This window comes from Telmatherina bonti (genome assembly GCF_933228915.1).
Source record: "Telmatherina bonti genome assembly, chromosome: 3".
Taxonomy (NCBI): domain Eukaryota; kingdom Metazoa; phylum Chordata; class Actinopteri; order Atheriniformes; family Telmatherinidae; genus Telmatherina; species Telmatherina bonti.
Genome location: NC_136621.1, coordinates 11,352,940 through 11,368,281, shown reverse-complemented (window position 1 = coordinate 11,368,281; position 15,342 = coordinate 11,352,940). Strand labels below are relative to the sequence as shown.

At 40.5% G+C, this 15,342-nt stretch overlaps 1 protein-coding gene across 1 annotated transcript; it reads left to right on the top strand.

The window, feature by feature from the left end:
• The first annotated feature begins 236 nt into the window (after window positions 1-236).
• LOC306774456 (uncharacterized protein) lies at window positions 237-10,206 on the top strand. The gene is made up of 4 exons (XM_079264495.1): window positions 237-352; window positions 3,444-3,544; window positions 4,868-4,940; window positions 9,453-10,206. The coding sequence occupies exons 1-4, from the start codon at window positions 280-282 to the stop codon at window positions 9,890-9,892; spliced, it is 687 nt and encodes a 228-aa protein (XP_079120621.1). The 5' UTR covers window positions 237-279; the 3' UTR covers window positions 9,893-10,206.
• The last annotated feature ends 5,136 nt before the right edge of the window (window positions 10,207-15,342 follow it).

Sequence of the window (15,342 nt, the reverse complement as noted above, 5' to 3'; positions counted from 1 at the left end):
TATGATAGTACACGTAAAAGTCTAATAAAACAATAAATCAAACAGGAAAATCTGCTGAATCTTCAGTCTTGGATGTGTTGTTTTACATTATCACCTCTAGAGGGCGTGCTGGTGAGGTTACTGTTGTTTGTTTTGTTTTTTGTTTTTTGTTTTTTAACGGGGGGGCGTGCTCTTTTTCTAATCAGGACTGGATTGCAGCTGAGTGCTCCTCATCATTTATCTCTGAGACCGGCTGCAGACGCACACACTCCTTCCCCTGCTGCTGAAAACCGAGCGAGCATGTTGTGCAGACGGGCATGGCAGAGGGTCGGGCCGCTGGCAAAGAGGCTTTTCAACCCCGCATCCAGCAACGGTACTGTCCTCTTACTAACCACGGTTTTCATAGACGCAGTGCCATGCAGGGCTGCCAAGTTGATTAAAGTAATTAAATCATCATGTGGTTAGTTTTAAAAACGCCTTTTCTTGTCTTAAACTGTACAATTTCTCTGTTTTCTCTTTTAAAGTGATTTTTTTCCCCTTCGTGTTTAGATTGTGCATCATTGTTTTTTCAGTAATGTGGATGTAAATGTGATTTGTAAGAATGGGGATGTTTCTGAAAGAGGTGCATTAGTGTGTTTGCAGTGTGCAGAGTTGCTTCAGTGAGGCAGCAGCCTGACAGAGTGTTCTTGTGTGTGAACACTAAGTTCTCATGTTTACATCCCAGAACGTTTGTCACATTAATTGACAAATATTAATCAACTGCACGGATTTTTTTGGTGAGTTTCCACCATGGAGGCCAGTATGTGTGCAGAAATGACCTGCTTTGGCAAGGTAACACCCTGCCCCTGGACTTCTCAGGAGTAGGACCACATGGAGCCCAGATGCAACGCAGAGGAATCAGCCAGGCTGGAGGGGGTTTTCTTGGATAAAGTGTGGGATTAAAAATTCATTTCTGAGCACAAATTTACTTTGCTTGGAAATCTTGATTTGCTTGCTAGTCTGGGAGGAGGGATTTAGGCATGCTTGCTTGTATGTTCAGAGTCTTTTCTGTTCACGCGTGCATGCGTACCTGAGTCGTCTTCTTACTTTCGTGTGTGAGCATGTGGAATTCAGCCGGAGGCCAAGCTGCTGCTTTAATTTCCTGTTGAGAAATATAACTCTGCAGATCATTTGCTGTACGTTTGGACAGCAGAGATGGATGCAGAACGCTACACCACACTGTGGCGTGTTGGCCTCAACATTCCTGCCATTCAGGGTTGCATGTTGTTGGCCAGCACACGGTGGGGCTGGACAGTACTGAGGAAGGGGGGTTTATTTGCCCTCCATGCTCTCACATGTCTCCACCATCATAGAAGATACTTTGTGGGTTGTTGCCTTACGTGTGTCCATTTTTACAGCTTGAACCTGAAGAGCGGGATTAACTGATTACCTGTATAAATAACCTGTAGAGGCCTTGGCGCTGCATGGTGCTGCTGTGTCATGGGTATTAGAGCAGAAGGGAAGCTGGACAGCTAGACCAGCTCAGCATCCATAACAGGACAGACCTGCACTTTTGTTGTTCTTCAGATTTAGTCATGTAGAATTTGTACTTTAAACTGAATTGATCAAAAACACTCAGTATAGAGAAAGAAGAGCTATAGAAATACACAATAAATATACTTTGATGAAAGGTGGGCGCTGCTGACACGTGCACAGAAAAGGTAGATGGTTTAGCATAAAGGCTGGAGAAGGAACAGGTGACCCTGACACTGTCTGCATTCTTCTGTCTTTTTAAAGTGGCTTCTAAAGCTCATTTCACATCCAGGCGGTTCCTGAAGTTGTTGGCTTCACGCCTGCTGACTCTCCTCTTGGTCTGCCATTGTTTGTGTGTACATTTATATATTCCAGCTGTTTATTTTCTTCTAAAGAGCCCAAATTGTCAGTGTTTATGCTCTCCATGCAATACGTTCCAAGTATCCATAACCTGAAAAGCAACTGGTTTCTTCAACAATGGTGATAATAAATATAGACTTTAATTTCTAACTTGTTAAATGTCAGAATATTCATGAGCATGTGAACACTGCCTTTGCTTTAATAAAGACGCCAACATGAAAGTCAGGATCGACATAAGTGTCTGTAGTCATGACAACATACCTGAAGCTAAAGTGATGATGGCTATTTTAAAGTGGCTAAGCTGTTCAGGTGCTTGGTCACTGTGAGCATCTTCACAAAGTCAGACTGATTTAGCTCTTTGATTTCATGTAGCTGATATAAAATATAAAGTGCAACACAAAAAGATGTTGTTAATTTGATCCATTTTATGATTTAGAAATTACTTAATAATCTTTTTATAGTTTTTAAACCAAATGTTTTTTTCTCCCTGTACTTTTTTTTTTCCACGTAGACTTTAAATTTTTTTTAGCTTCTGCTGGGAGCCAATCAGGTTTGAGTACGTCTTGTCCATTTCTTCTTTATAAACTCAATGTTTTACAGGTTGAAATTTGGTTTTGTTCTGCCCCAATTTGAGGTTTACTTAAACTTTTATTGAACTTTTATTTATTGCTCCTCTTCGTTGCACACACGTCTTCCTGAAGACTCTTTCGGATCTAACTTGTTAAATGTGAGAGGAACAATCTAAACATCACAAACTCAATCAGCTTTTATGTATTTTTCCATGTACTGTAAAGTATCTGTGGATAAATGACTGGATTTGCTGGAATACATATGTGAAACCTAAAGACCAGGTCCTGTTGTACATTTAGTTCTCTTTTGCCCTGCAGGGGAAACATGTGCATGTGTTCGCACACAGGCGTAAATAATGCTAAAGATATCATCTTCAGGGTAACTCTGTCCGTGCACGTGCTCTTTGTGTGTGCTCTGGGTGTGATTCAGGAAGAGATTAGGGTACGCCAGCGCTGCAGGACGAAGAGTGGTTTTATTTATGGTCGTCTTCCTGCATGCAGCACTGACAATCCCTTTTAAAAGGAAAAAATCAGCAAATTTTGTTCATCGCCACTTTTTCCCCACATCAAGCATCTTGAAGAGTCCTCAGCAGAATCATTTTAATCCCGATGTGTTTCAGGACTATTCCATGCAAATGAAAGCCTATGTCATCATTCTGAAGCTGTTTCTGATGCAAATCTTGGCTCTCAGGCAGGAAGTGTTTGTGTTTGTGTTGTGGGGATTTAATTCAAGGGACGGTTCAGTGTTTAGCTTGGCTGCTGCTAAATCTTTCCATCTCCTCTGCTACAAATGTCCAGAGCTGTGTTGTGTAACTGGATTATAGGATGGAGACATGTTGTCACTGTCAGAATGAACCGTCCTTTGTTTTAATTTGACCTTAGCATGAAATGACATTTAAAATGTCTCTGACTCGCACGCAGCGATGCCCAGTAAGCAGTTTGATAGAAAGTATAAAGAAAAGTGCAAAGAAGCACATTTTAATATGTTTTACATGAATGTTAATGTGCTTTTGTGTTCACCAGCCCCTCCAGTGCGACACATGGCCCTCGGCATTCCTGGAGGTTCCACCAACATGACGTACATTGTTTTGTGTGGAGGAGGCCTCACTGCTGCAGTCGTCTATGTGAGTAGCCTTTAAATTGTAGTTGGTCTGAAAATCTGTTTTCTTTCATGCAATCTTCTGCTAAATTTGTTTAAATTAAAATGTTTTTAAGAGTTGCATGAGCAGGATGTAGTAAATCCCATTAAAACGTACAATAAATCTTAAAAGTTGGTCAGTTTTGTAAATTATTTTGATCTTTGATGCTGTAAATATTGTAATTATATAAATATTTGTATATATAAATGTCTTATAAAAATGGGCTATGTGCTGTGTCATGTGTTTAGACAGATTTTTTTTTTTTTTTTAATCAGTTTTTTTAAAGAGACGAGCAAGATCAATGATGGCATATGTCTGATTAAGCTACTTAGATTTTTAAGCAGTTGTGATGTGAAAACCAGATGAAAATGTTTGGTAAATATGGCCTCAGGGTTCGCAGATTACATGGAGTTTGTGATTGATTCATTCACTCCCTCTTATCTGGAAATTGTGCCTGTCGGCCGGACAGCAGCTTACATTTCCATCCATACATTTTAATCCCAATAAACCGTTTTATCCGATGACTGGATGTCAGATATCTGCCCAAAATGACTAAAACAGCTCAGTTTAACCAGCCGGAAGTATTTGGGTGAACCTGATCCTCAGTCGTATCTTCACATCAGAGCTGCTCAGGAACTTTAAGTCCTTGTTAAGCGGTCGATGAGTTTGGACACGCTAGTGGTCACGCTTTCCCATTGGTTTTAATGAGGAAAGTGTGTCCAAACTTTTGGTTTGTAGTGTACTACTTCACACACACGCATTTCAACCAGACACTGAATTTAACTTGGCTTTAATTCTTGTTTTATTTTCATTGCTGTTTTACCATGTAATTTTTCATTGTATATCAAGTTGTCAATCAGTGGGCGGTTCTGTGGTTTTACGGTGGAACTTGTGGGTGTGGATGTGGGGGTGGGTGTAGGTGGTGATTATCTACCAAATGACATTCAATAACTAATTTTATAAATGGAAAAGAAAATGAATCGGATTTCATGTCAAACATCCAAAGTGTTGCCAGTGGGTTGACCCAGTAAGTGCTGGTGTACAGTGTGACGTCTGCTGGCGTGAGCTGGGAACCAGTCAACATTCAGGCTGAACTCCAGACATCGCCACTGCTCAGATACAGGCTTCATTATGCTTTGTGGAAAAACGGCAGTCGCTGTGTAGACAGACCCTGTCCTCTGTTTGCAGTCTGTCTCAGCTGTGCTGGTTCAGGAGAGGAGGAAATATCAGGATGTGAAACTGTTGTTTTATGCTGTTATCATAAAAAGTGTTGTGAAACTTAACGCATATCTGTCCTCTTTCTCTCAGGCCTACAAAACAGTCAATGGTGATAGTGAGCGTTATGAGGACAGACTTGCCAACATGGGCTCTATGGCAAAAGGTCAGCTGCTCAAACACACACACACACACACACACACACACACACACACACACACACACACACACACACACACACAGTTTTCAGAACATTTGTGCACCGTGTATCATAATAGTTTCAAGTGTTTATTTTAGTCAGATGTGTTTGCATTCGCTAGCTGGTGTTAACAGCTACATGAGTTTGTTTAATCTCTTCAAGCATCAGTTTTCCTCCAAGCTTTTGATTCCAGTAACAAAGTGTTGACTTATTTAGACACGCCTGTGTCATGTCACATTTGATTCAGATTCAAATCGTGTCTTATGGAAGAGCTGATACATACCATATTTATTTATAAAGCACTTTAAAAACAACATACAGCTGACCAAAGTGCTGTACAGAAACAGCAAGTGATCAAAAACAGCTTAAGAAAATAAAATAATAAAATGGTAAAGTAAGAGATACATAACAAAGAACAGTTAAAAATAAAATACAAGGACACAGATGATGGTTAAGTCTATTTGCTGAGTCTGAAGTTCTTTTTTTAACATGCAGCCAGAAGGTAAAATTATTAAATCACGTCTCTTAGATGTTTATTCAGCAACATGTTTCAAAATGTGAATTTGATGTAATTAATGTAAATGTATTTTTTTCAGAGGTATAGAGGAAATGTTTGTCATGAGCTTATTCTTTACATTTCTATTAAAAATCCCAGACAAGGCGAAGTGTGCAGACTGTTCTGCAGTTAGCGTGCCTGCAGACCTGCTGCATCTGATAAACATGACTGCAACAAAAAAGCAGCGATTTAGAAGTGATCCCACTGAAAATTTGAGGGAAAAATCAAAGATGAAGCGAAAGGGTTCATGGAAAGTCGTATCTTGTAACGCTGCTCTGTTTCTGCAGGATGTTTTGACCTGATTTGAAAGAATTTTTCTTTTTTCATGTCTGAAAATAATTCAAGCTGACATAAAAGTAAAGTTTTTTTCTGCTTTTCATGCCATCTTAATCAAGTAACTTGAGTGTTTTAGGTTTTTATTTCACAAATTTACAATATTTTTCTAATGCATGTGTTCTGATGAATCTCTTTTCTATTAGTGAATTCTTCAGTAATAATCATGTGGCTGCATGCTTTGGTTTATGCTATGTCACTCTAATTTGCTTATTTGTCATTAGAAAACAATGGAGTCTCATTCCAGTGTGATGCTGAACCCCTCAGTTGCCGTCGGGTTCGGTGAAAATAGTGCATGTGTGAAAAGGGCTTTAGAGTGGGAATGCAGGGAATCGCTGCAGCGAGTGTGAAAACAGAAGATCTGCACGTCTTTCAGAGCAGATTGTTGCTGCACCACCAGATCTCTCTCATGCTAGAATGATCACTGTGAAAGGCTTTATCATGCCTGTCTGTTTGGATTTGTCTGCAAACCGTTTGTCTAGTCAGGCCGGAGCGATTGTGGCTTGGCGCCCAGAGGGGCCGACTCATCTGCGATGTGGATGTGCACCGCAGTGACGGAGAATATACCTCCCAAATCTGAAACGATACTGAAGATAGAAATTAGGAGGTAAAAAAGTCTTGATTAGAGGATTCTGACATTCGTCAGGGTTCATGTCGTGTTCTAAGATTTGTTAAAATAGTCGCTCTGGTGTGAAACGAACCACGTTATCAGGAAACTTTCACCTTAAATGTTGAAACTGAAAACTGCCTTTGCAGTCATGGTGTAGATCTGGGTTTTTTTTTTTTTGTTTTTTTTTTTACTGCATCAATATCAATTTCAAATTACTAAATCTGCATTTTTAAAACGCAAAACTATATAAACTGCGTATTCTTCAGCTGTCGTCAGACGGTGACTGACGTCATGCTGAGGTCAGCAGTTTTATTTCCGTCCCTCTGATGATTAGCCTTCACTTTACTCATTATGTTGACAGTTCAGCAACAGCTGCTTTACCTTCTTTAGACCTAAGACCTAAGCTGTTGACCCCACAAAACCCACTGATGGAAGTGTTTAAGTAAACAGTTTCTAGTGCTCAGATGACAGCTCTTGTATTGATGCGCTGCTTTGTGGGAGGAAATTGGTTGGAAGACGTCTGTATGATGTCATCCCTTTATCTTAAGACAAGTTGCTTACATAAGTGGTCGATGAGTGGAAGTTTCTTTGTAAGGATGGAGCTCTTCCATGTCCATCAGCAAGATCTTGCTGATGCCATGTAGTGATGTAAGAAGAGAAATCTGGTAATTTGCTAGAAATCCTTGCATTGAACGTAAAACTTGATTATTCCCCAAAAAGGGGAAAATCAAATGTCTGACAGCAAAAACCAAATACACAATTAACGAAACCTCTAAATAACATAAAAAGGCTTACTGAAAAAGGTAAAAGTTACTAACAAAGGTAATAAAGTGCACAGATTAAGATACAATTTCCATCCAGACCTGTGTTGTACAGCCTTACAGCAGATGGGATAAATGACATTTTAAGCTGTTCAGCTCTACAGCACAGTGAGAGGAGCCTGTTGCTACGGTGACTGTCTCTTATGGTCATACTGGTAGCCCAGTACACCACCCCAAATAAGACGGCACTCGCCACAACACATTGACGGCTCACATCAAAAGCCTTGTTTCCGTAGGAACAACTTATGTTCCTTCTTATACAGGGCACGTTCCTGTACCGGCCAGTTCAGTCTGCTGGTTGTACACCCAGATATTTATACACACCGACCACCTCAGTATTTTCCTTATTAATGACAACAGGCTGGTGAGAGGGCTTCCTGCCAAAGTCAATCATCATCTCCTTCATCTCTGAGTTTAAGATAAGACCATTGTCCCCGCTCCAGGTGGTGAAACTGGAAATAAGCTCCCATTACTCCCACTCATCCCTTCCCTTCACACATGTTGTGTCATCAGAGAACTTCTGAACATGACACGTTACGGATCTGTGTGCACAGTCAGCAGAGTAGAGTGTGTAGAGAAAGGGAAAGAGGACAGTACCCTGCAGCGCCCTAGTGGTGTCCACTAAAGTATGTGAAACAGTTTTCCATTCGAACATACTGCGACCTCTTAGTGAGAAGTGACAAAAAGAGGATCCACCTCCAACTTCTCAAGCTTCCTCCTCAACAACTGAGGCTGGATGGTATTAAAGATGCTGTTAAAGAACATCAGCCTCACATCATCCCCGCTGGACTATCCAAGGAGAGACTGGGGGGTCTTCATTACTGGTTCAGTTTTTATTTTGCTCTTTATGGCAGATTTAGTGCTAATCCTAAAGTGTTTAAATTGCAGAATAAAATCTAGATCATTCTGATAGACCCACTTGGCTTGACAGTAAAGCCTGCTATAAACTTTGCTCCTCCATTAGAGTTGGATCATGTCCAGATAACTCATGCAACATTAATAAGAAGACGGCTCGATGTCTTGTCTGTTAATGCATCAGCTAAACATCAACACAGAAATCAAGGCGCTTTTCTGTGGAGGCCACAGCACTGATTGTTTCAACCTTCCTACTTTTCCAAAAAAGATTCTTATGAGGAAAAACAGCATTTTGTAACAATTTAAAAAAATCTAAGAGTTAATTTATCAAGTTTCTTTTGAAATATTATAAATGTTCCTGCAGCTTTGTGTGTGGATCCATTTACTTGCCCAAAGAAGGAAATGGCTAATATAAAAGTATCAAAACGATTCAAAGGGATTTATATGAAACAGAGTTATTACAGATGGCACAAAAACACTTTACAAAGTAGTAAAATAACAAAATTACAATCATACACATAGCACAACAGATTTTACAAACTACAGTCAGAAACTTTCAGAGGGTTTAAAATATGAAAACAGCAGCAAACGTTGCCTGTAAGCAACAACATACAGCCCTGTGCTGCAAGAGCTTCATGTCCATTTACTGTCTGGGTTGATTTTTATACATTACTCCACTGCAGAGTTTTGCTAAACTTGTAAAAGTCAGGACGACGGCAGGAGAATGCAGACATTTAATTATGTGAAACTCTACAATCTGTAATTTGCCAGAACGAGATGCGGTCAGTAGCAGATAAATTACCAGTTGAATATTTTTTTATTTCTGTTTTACCATTTTGGCTGCCGCCTACAGTCAGTTCTACATTAAAGTCTGGGAATTCGCAGGCTGATATTCAGCCTTTTGTACCAGTTACAACTGACAATTAATCAGCTGTCAAACCATGAAACAGGTACACACCTCCAAGCCTTGAGTGTAAATTTGGAATACATCAAGACCCAACAAGATGCCGTGTCATAATGTTGTGTTCTGCATTTCTAAATGCATTCGTCTCAGTTCTCCAGGAACTTTCAGTTGCACAGAACTTATCTGCTTGTGGACAAAGGTCAAAACACACAATGTATCTTTTATTTTTTTGTTTAGGATTCAGTTTTGTTGCGATTACTAAATCATAGATTTATTTTAATCACTCTGGAGCGCCTCTTACACAAAGGATTTTCTTCAGAACTCATGTCTGTCGCTGCAGAACTGAAAAGCACTGTCAGATGGCCTGGATGTGAATACATTTTGTTTCCATACTCTGCAGCTCCAGCTGAGGCAGAACCAGTGGCAGAACCAGTGGCAGAGGTTCCTGCAGCTGAATCCGCTCCAGCAGAAGAGGAGGCAGTAGCGGCCGCTGACGTAGTTGAGTCTGTTCCTGCAGAACCAGCAGCAGAGATCTCAGCTGAACCGATTGCTGAGGCTGCGACTGAAGAAGCGGTCGTCGTGGCGGCTGAGGCTGGTTTAGTGGCTGCTGAAGATGCAGCTGCAGAGGAAGCTGCTGCCGCCATTGTGGTGGAAGAGGCAGCGCCTGAAGCCACTGCAGAAGCCGGTGCCACAGTGGAGACGCCGGCCGAGGCTCCTGCAGCTGAGAGCGCTGGTACGGCAGAAGTAGATGAAGTCCCTCCTGCTCCCCCCGCTGAAGCAGAGACTGTCCCTGCAGCCCCTGAGGCTGAGGCTGCCCCTGCTGCAGAGGTGGCTGCATGAAGCTGTGATGGTTCGATAGTTGACCCAGAAAATGAGGGCTAGAAGTTCAATGTGTTGTGTTCCTGTTCCCTTGCCTCAGGAAAAAATGACTCATGAACCCCCTTTGTTTTAAAAAGGGTAAGCAGAAATGATTTATACATACCAGTCAGGGGTTCATCAGTCCAGTTTTCAAGAGTCTTCCTTCCCTTTCCTAATCATCCAGATCCAAATAGCATCTGGCATCAGTCTTTAACGATGGAATCGGTTTTAAATGCAGTTTGTAAAGTTTAAACTCACACCAAAGCCAGTCAGAACTGTGGTTTGATGATCACAGAAAGGGATGAGTCTTGACCAAGGCAGTTATAAGGGATCAAGTTGCTAAGGATTTCTATGGAAGAGGATGTTTAAGTGGCCTTAAAATAGGACTATAATACATGTTGTTCCTTAAGCTGTCTACAAACTTTAACGGTGAAGTAGTGTAGAAGATTTCTGATGTTCAGCCTTGCTTCTCTGTCATTACTGTCTCACTGTGACCTAAAACCAGTTTTCTCTGTTCCAGACCAGCTTTTATGTTTTTGCACAATTATCAGTAAAACATGGTGAAAATATTTGGAGTTCTTTTGGATGTTCACTTTCATTTTACTTTGCACACTCAGATGTTCCCCAGATCTGTAGTTAATTAAAAACAATGCCCAACTTTCACTCAGATAATTTAACTGATCCACTTTCAAGCCATCTTCCTTCTTTTGTGTGTGTATCTGATGATTCTGAGCCTTTTTATCACTGTGACAGCTTCATCTCTCAGGAGCATGACCTCGACAAACTCATCCATCTGTTTGGGCATTAAAAGTTGGGCATCACACACCTACAGGATTAAAATAGTTATAATAAATACATTTTAAATTCAATAAAGATGACGTTCTGATGGTCCATTACAGGGTTGTTTGAGATTTATTCAAACTATCACCCTTAAACTATTTCTGCATTACTCTGCTTCTAGTTAAAAAGCAGAACTGGTGTTGGTTCAGGTCAGGTTTGTGGCCAGTATAGATGCTTGTATCTACTGTAAAATATTGTATGTACTTGTAGAGACTCCCATCTGTAGAAACTGCTGCTTTTCTTCTGCCATGTTCATGCTCCTGCCAAGCTTCATATTTCTGCCTTAAATACACACTTGTAACAGAAAATGTGACTAAAATGTTCAGATTTCCTTTTGCTAGCATTTCCAATTTACTGTTTTGCTACACTGCGTTCACATAACCAGATGAGGTTTACAGAAGAGTGATGGAAGGGAAAAAAAAACTTTTTCCTATGCGTACTGTAAAGTACTATTAAGGGTCAGAAATTTGAATACTTCGTTTTCTTAATTTCATTTTTTTGTTCTCTTTGCTATTTTGCATTTTTGTTTCTCTACGATTGTAAATGAATTCAGGGGTTAACAGGTTAAGTGCTGTCCGAAATAGGAAGACACTAAATAACGAGACATTTTGAAAGAACATATTATCCGTCCAGAAACTTGCAAAGATGCGGTGAAGTATTTCTTTCCAGTAAAGGTAGAAAAGGAGCATGAACTGGGCAAGGAGACTCCTTAGACTGCTTGAAGTTGTGACTGTAGACTACCAAGTGATAGATGACTGTTTAAGGTAAGTCTATTTATTAACTTTACTTTTTTTTTTTTTTTTTTTTTTAAGAAAAACATGCATGTATAGAAACAAACTACAATCACAGTTTTGAATCTCATTTAAGATGGAATTTGCTGTAGATTAATGCTTTAATGTTTTAATACAGGAATGAATACATACATGAATGAATGAAGGAACGTTTCTGGAAGAAAAAAAAACTGATTCCGTCTGTTCTCCATCCCTCCATTTATGTCAGATCTGCTCACAACTGGGAAGCTCTTGGCCAGTTCAACAGCTGAGATTGCTGCTGCCTCTGTCGGTGAGGAGAATCTGGTGAAAGCAGTGCACCAGATAGAAACTGATGGGCAGGCACTGGTCCCCTTGCCGGAGGTCCTCAATCCAACCCAGGACACGGATGTTAAGGATGCATCCGAAGAGCCAGCTGTTGCAAGTGAAGATGAGCAGATGTCAACAGAAGCTGAAGAATCTGCTGCAGAAGGTCCACAAGCTGCAGCTGCTGAAGAAGCGATTGCAGAGGAGGTAGCTGCAGGTCTTCCTCCTGCAGTACAGGAGGAGGCAGCTGCAGCACAAGAGGAGATGGCTGCAACTCCTCCTGCAGTACAGGAGGAGGCAGCTGCAGCACAAGAGGAGATGGCTGCAACTCTTCCTGCAGTACAGGAGGAGGCAGCTGCAGCACAAGAGGAGGAGACAACTGCAAATATTGCTGCGGCACAAGAGGAGGTAGCACCACCTCCAGAGGAAACCCCGACCATAGAAGAAGCAGATGCTGAAGCTTCTCCTGATGAAGCTGCCTCCTCCATTGAAGATGCTGCTCCCAATGAGGAAGCTGCACCTGCTGAGGAGGTCACTGTCGCTGCTGAAGCTCTTCCAGTGATGGAGACGTCACCAGAGGACAGCACACCTGCAGGAGAGGCGCCTGCAGCTGAACCTTCAGCAGAAGAGACAGCGGAAGCGGTTATTGGCACAACTAAGCTAGCAGCAGCTTCTACTGAGCCAAAACTAGAAATCCTTTTACCTGTAGAGCTGGGATCCACATTGGAGGCTCCAGCGCACAAGGCAGGACATTGCCACTCCTGCCACTCTGCGCCATCAACTGGAGATGAAGTGGCGCCACCTGCTGCTACAGAAGCAGATGCAACACATGAAGTCAAGGAGGAGGCATCAGGGGTGGAGGAACAAAGTAAGGACAAAGATGTAACATTTTCAGTCTTAAGCACACAGGTTAAAGTGCTAAATAAATGTATTTGGGACTTTACACATAAGTCATCACAGTCATAAATGCACCGGCTCATTTAAAACTCGCTTGAGTTAATCTCAAAGAAGTTCTGTTGCTGCTTTCCAGAAATTTAATTGGTTTTGTCCGTCAGGTTACTCACTCAAAAAAGCCTGATAATGTAGAGCTTAACTCCAACATGAAATAATGTAGATGCAACTGAATATATAAAGAAACTGGTCAACATTTGGTTTGAAAAATTAGGCTAAAAATAGACCCTTCACATTTTTATATCCCCTTCCCCAAAACCTATTTACATCTAGTCAAATACTCTCGTACAATGCAACTTATTGGAGAAAAATAACAAATCTTAAGTACATTTACAACCCCCCCCCCCATAAGTGCTAAATCAGTTTTGAGTGCAAGTTGAGCTAATGAAGAAGTGCACAGTGTGTGAGCGTTGTTAGAAAAGTAAATAAAAACCTAATTTCCTGAAGAGTTTAAAAAGCTTTCTAATATGCAGTTTAAACTTAGAATATATCCTCTGAAAGCTTCACAGATATTGGTCCAAATACATTAAGTTGCAACAGATTGTGTCTTTATTAACGACATGTTTTCATCATGTGGAAGATAAAGGTATTAAATGTTTTTCAGAGGAGTGTGTCCATCTGGCTAAATCCCCAATTTCCAATTTCTCCTTTACGCGACGCTTTATATGTTTCCATGCGGAGACGGTCTCTGTGTGCACAAAACCACATTGCTGGACGTTTTCCAGAATGAGGCCTGGCATTGTTCTGCTGAGATGAGCGTAAAATTCCCAGGAAAGGGTCAATAGTAGAATATTTATGTGCAATGTTCCAACATGCCCCTTGCATCAATGGTACCTTTCACGTAATGAAATCATCCATGCCATGGAAATTGGTGCACACCCATGTCATTACAGAGACTGGCTTGTACAGCTTTCTCTGAAAACAGCCTGGATATTGTCAGCTTTAGCTCGTGGGCTACTACATGGACGTATCTGGTCACAGAACACATGTCCACTGAGATGACCAGATAACTTGGTGGTGCTTCTGAAGTTTATTAATGGCTTTCTCTTTGTCTAGTTACATATATATTTGGGGCTACATTTCTGAATACGGCACTGGATACTCTTGCATAAAAATTTGTCCTTTAAGGTACTCAGAGTCCTGATCCCAAGTGGCTATAAGTGTTAAATACTAATACAGTGCTACATATAGGGCCTTGAAGGTTATCTGTGGAAGTGGTTTCTGTTTTGGGTTTTACACACAGATTTCCTCAGACTTCCTGAATCTTTTCACAATATTGTGATCTGCCGATGTAGAAAGACCAAAGTTATTTACAACCTTGCACCAATTATAGATTCTATGTTTCTCTACAGAGTTTGGAAAGCTAAATTACCCATCCTTACTTGGAAAGATTTTTTTTTTGTTGTAGGCTATTTTTATATCCAACTGTGGCACCTTCACCTTTTACCTGTTCATCTTCTGGGATTTTTAGTTGTTAATTTTAAGGCATAACTTTTGTCTTTCATTACTTTTATCTGGATATTTTGCAACATGATTTTTCCACCTTATGATTAATGGAAAGTGTATTTTTTTTCTTTTTTACTGGTTTGGGAAGTATAAAGTACAATTTTAAGATTTTTTTTTTGTCAAAAGAACTTTTTCCCACATTTCTATTAAGTTATTGAAATACAAACAAAAAAAGACAAAAGTCTTTGACAAAACTTTTTACAGCTTCCCTACTTTTTATTTCTGCTCTTAAACAAGCACTAAAAACTGTTTCTTCTTTTTGGCTCTGATCAGATGTGTCTCTGTATATCCACAGAGCCAAAGCTGTCTAACTGGACTGTAAAAAGCTGCTCAGTGATGTAATAGTACAGTTAAGAAGGTAAATACCTGGAACTGGCGACAGTAGAATGGACATCTACAAGATGAATATTACAAATATTCACACTTTGTAGATGCTCAGAGCTTGACGAGGTCCGCATTATGCACAAACCCTATGCTGCTCTTCTCTGCAGCTTTTACCCACATAGAGGCTGTGTAGATATATATAGAAAATGTCCATTCTACTTCCAGAATAACTATGATTCCCCTCCCTTGGTTGTGATCTTTCTCATGGATTCATGCTATTTGTTTGTTTGTTTGTTTCAGCCACAGAGAGAATGGCAGTGGTGACAGCCCGGTCGTGACAGACAGCGTGCCTTCCACAACACTCGCCAAGTTCTCAAGCTGAGTTGACAGATGACAAAAATAGGACAAGAAGCAGTCACGTGTTAAACTGTTAGCTGGTGTTATGACTTCATGTCTCTCGTCCTCTAGATGTCACCATTACTAAATCTTTCACGATCATCTGAAGTTTAAAGTTATTGTCAGGCAGCAGAAGTGGGTTTAAACTGTGTGATAGACTAATTAATGATTTAGCTGCTAATATCAGCTGGCATAGGAGCCTACAGGTATCGTTGCTTTTCCCATAATGCACTTATGCACCTTCAAACATGACTAGTTTTGGAAATTGAATTAGTTTATATCAGTGGCATGTCCATATTGTATCCCATATTCATTGTCTATATTTTAATTTGTTCTATA

Excerpts from the sequence above, each read along its gene's own strand:
- LOC306774456 (XM_079264495.1), top strand. The coding sequence starts at position 280 with ATGTTGTGCAGACGGGCATGGCAGAGGGTCGGGCCGCTGGCAAAGAGG. Across the intron at positions 353-3,443 it reads CAACCCCGCATCCAGCAACG|CCCCTCCAGTGCGACACATG; the intron begins GTACTGTCCTCT and ends TGTGTTCACCAG. Across the intron at positions 4,941-9,452 it reads CATGGGCTCTATGGCAAAAG|CTCCAGCTGAGGCAGAACCA; the intron begins GTCAGCTGCTCA and ends CATACTCTGCAG.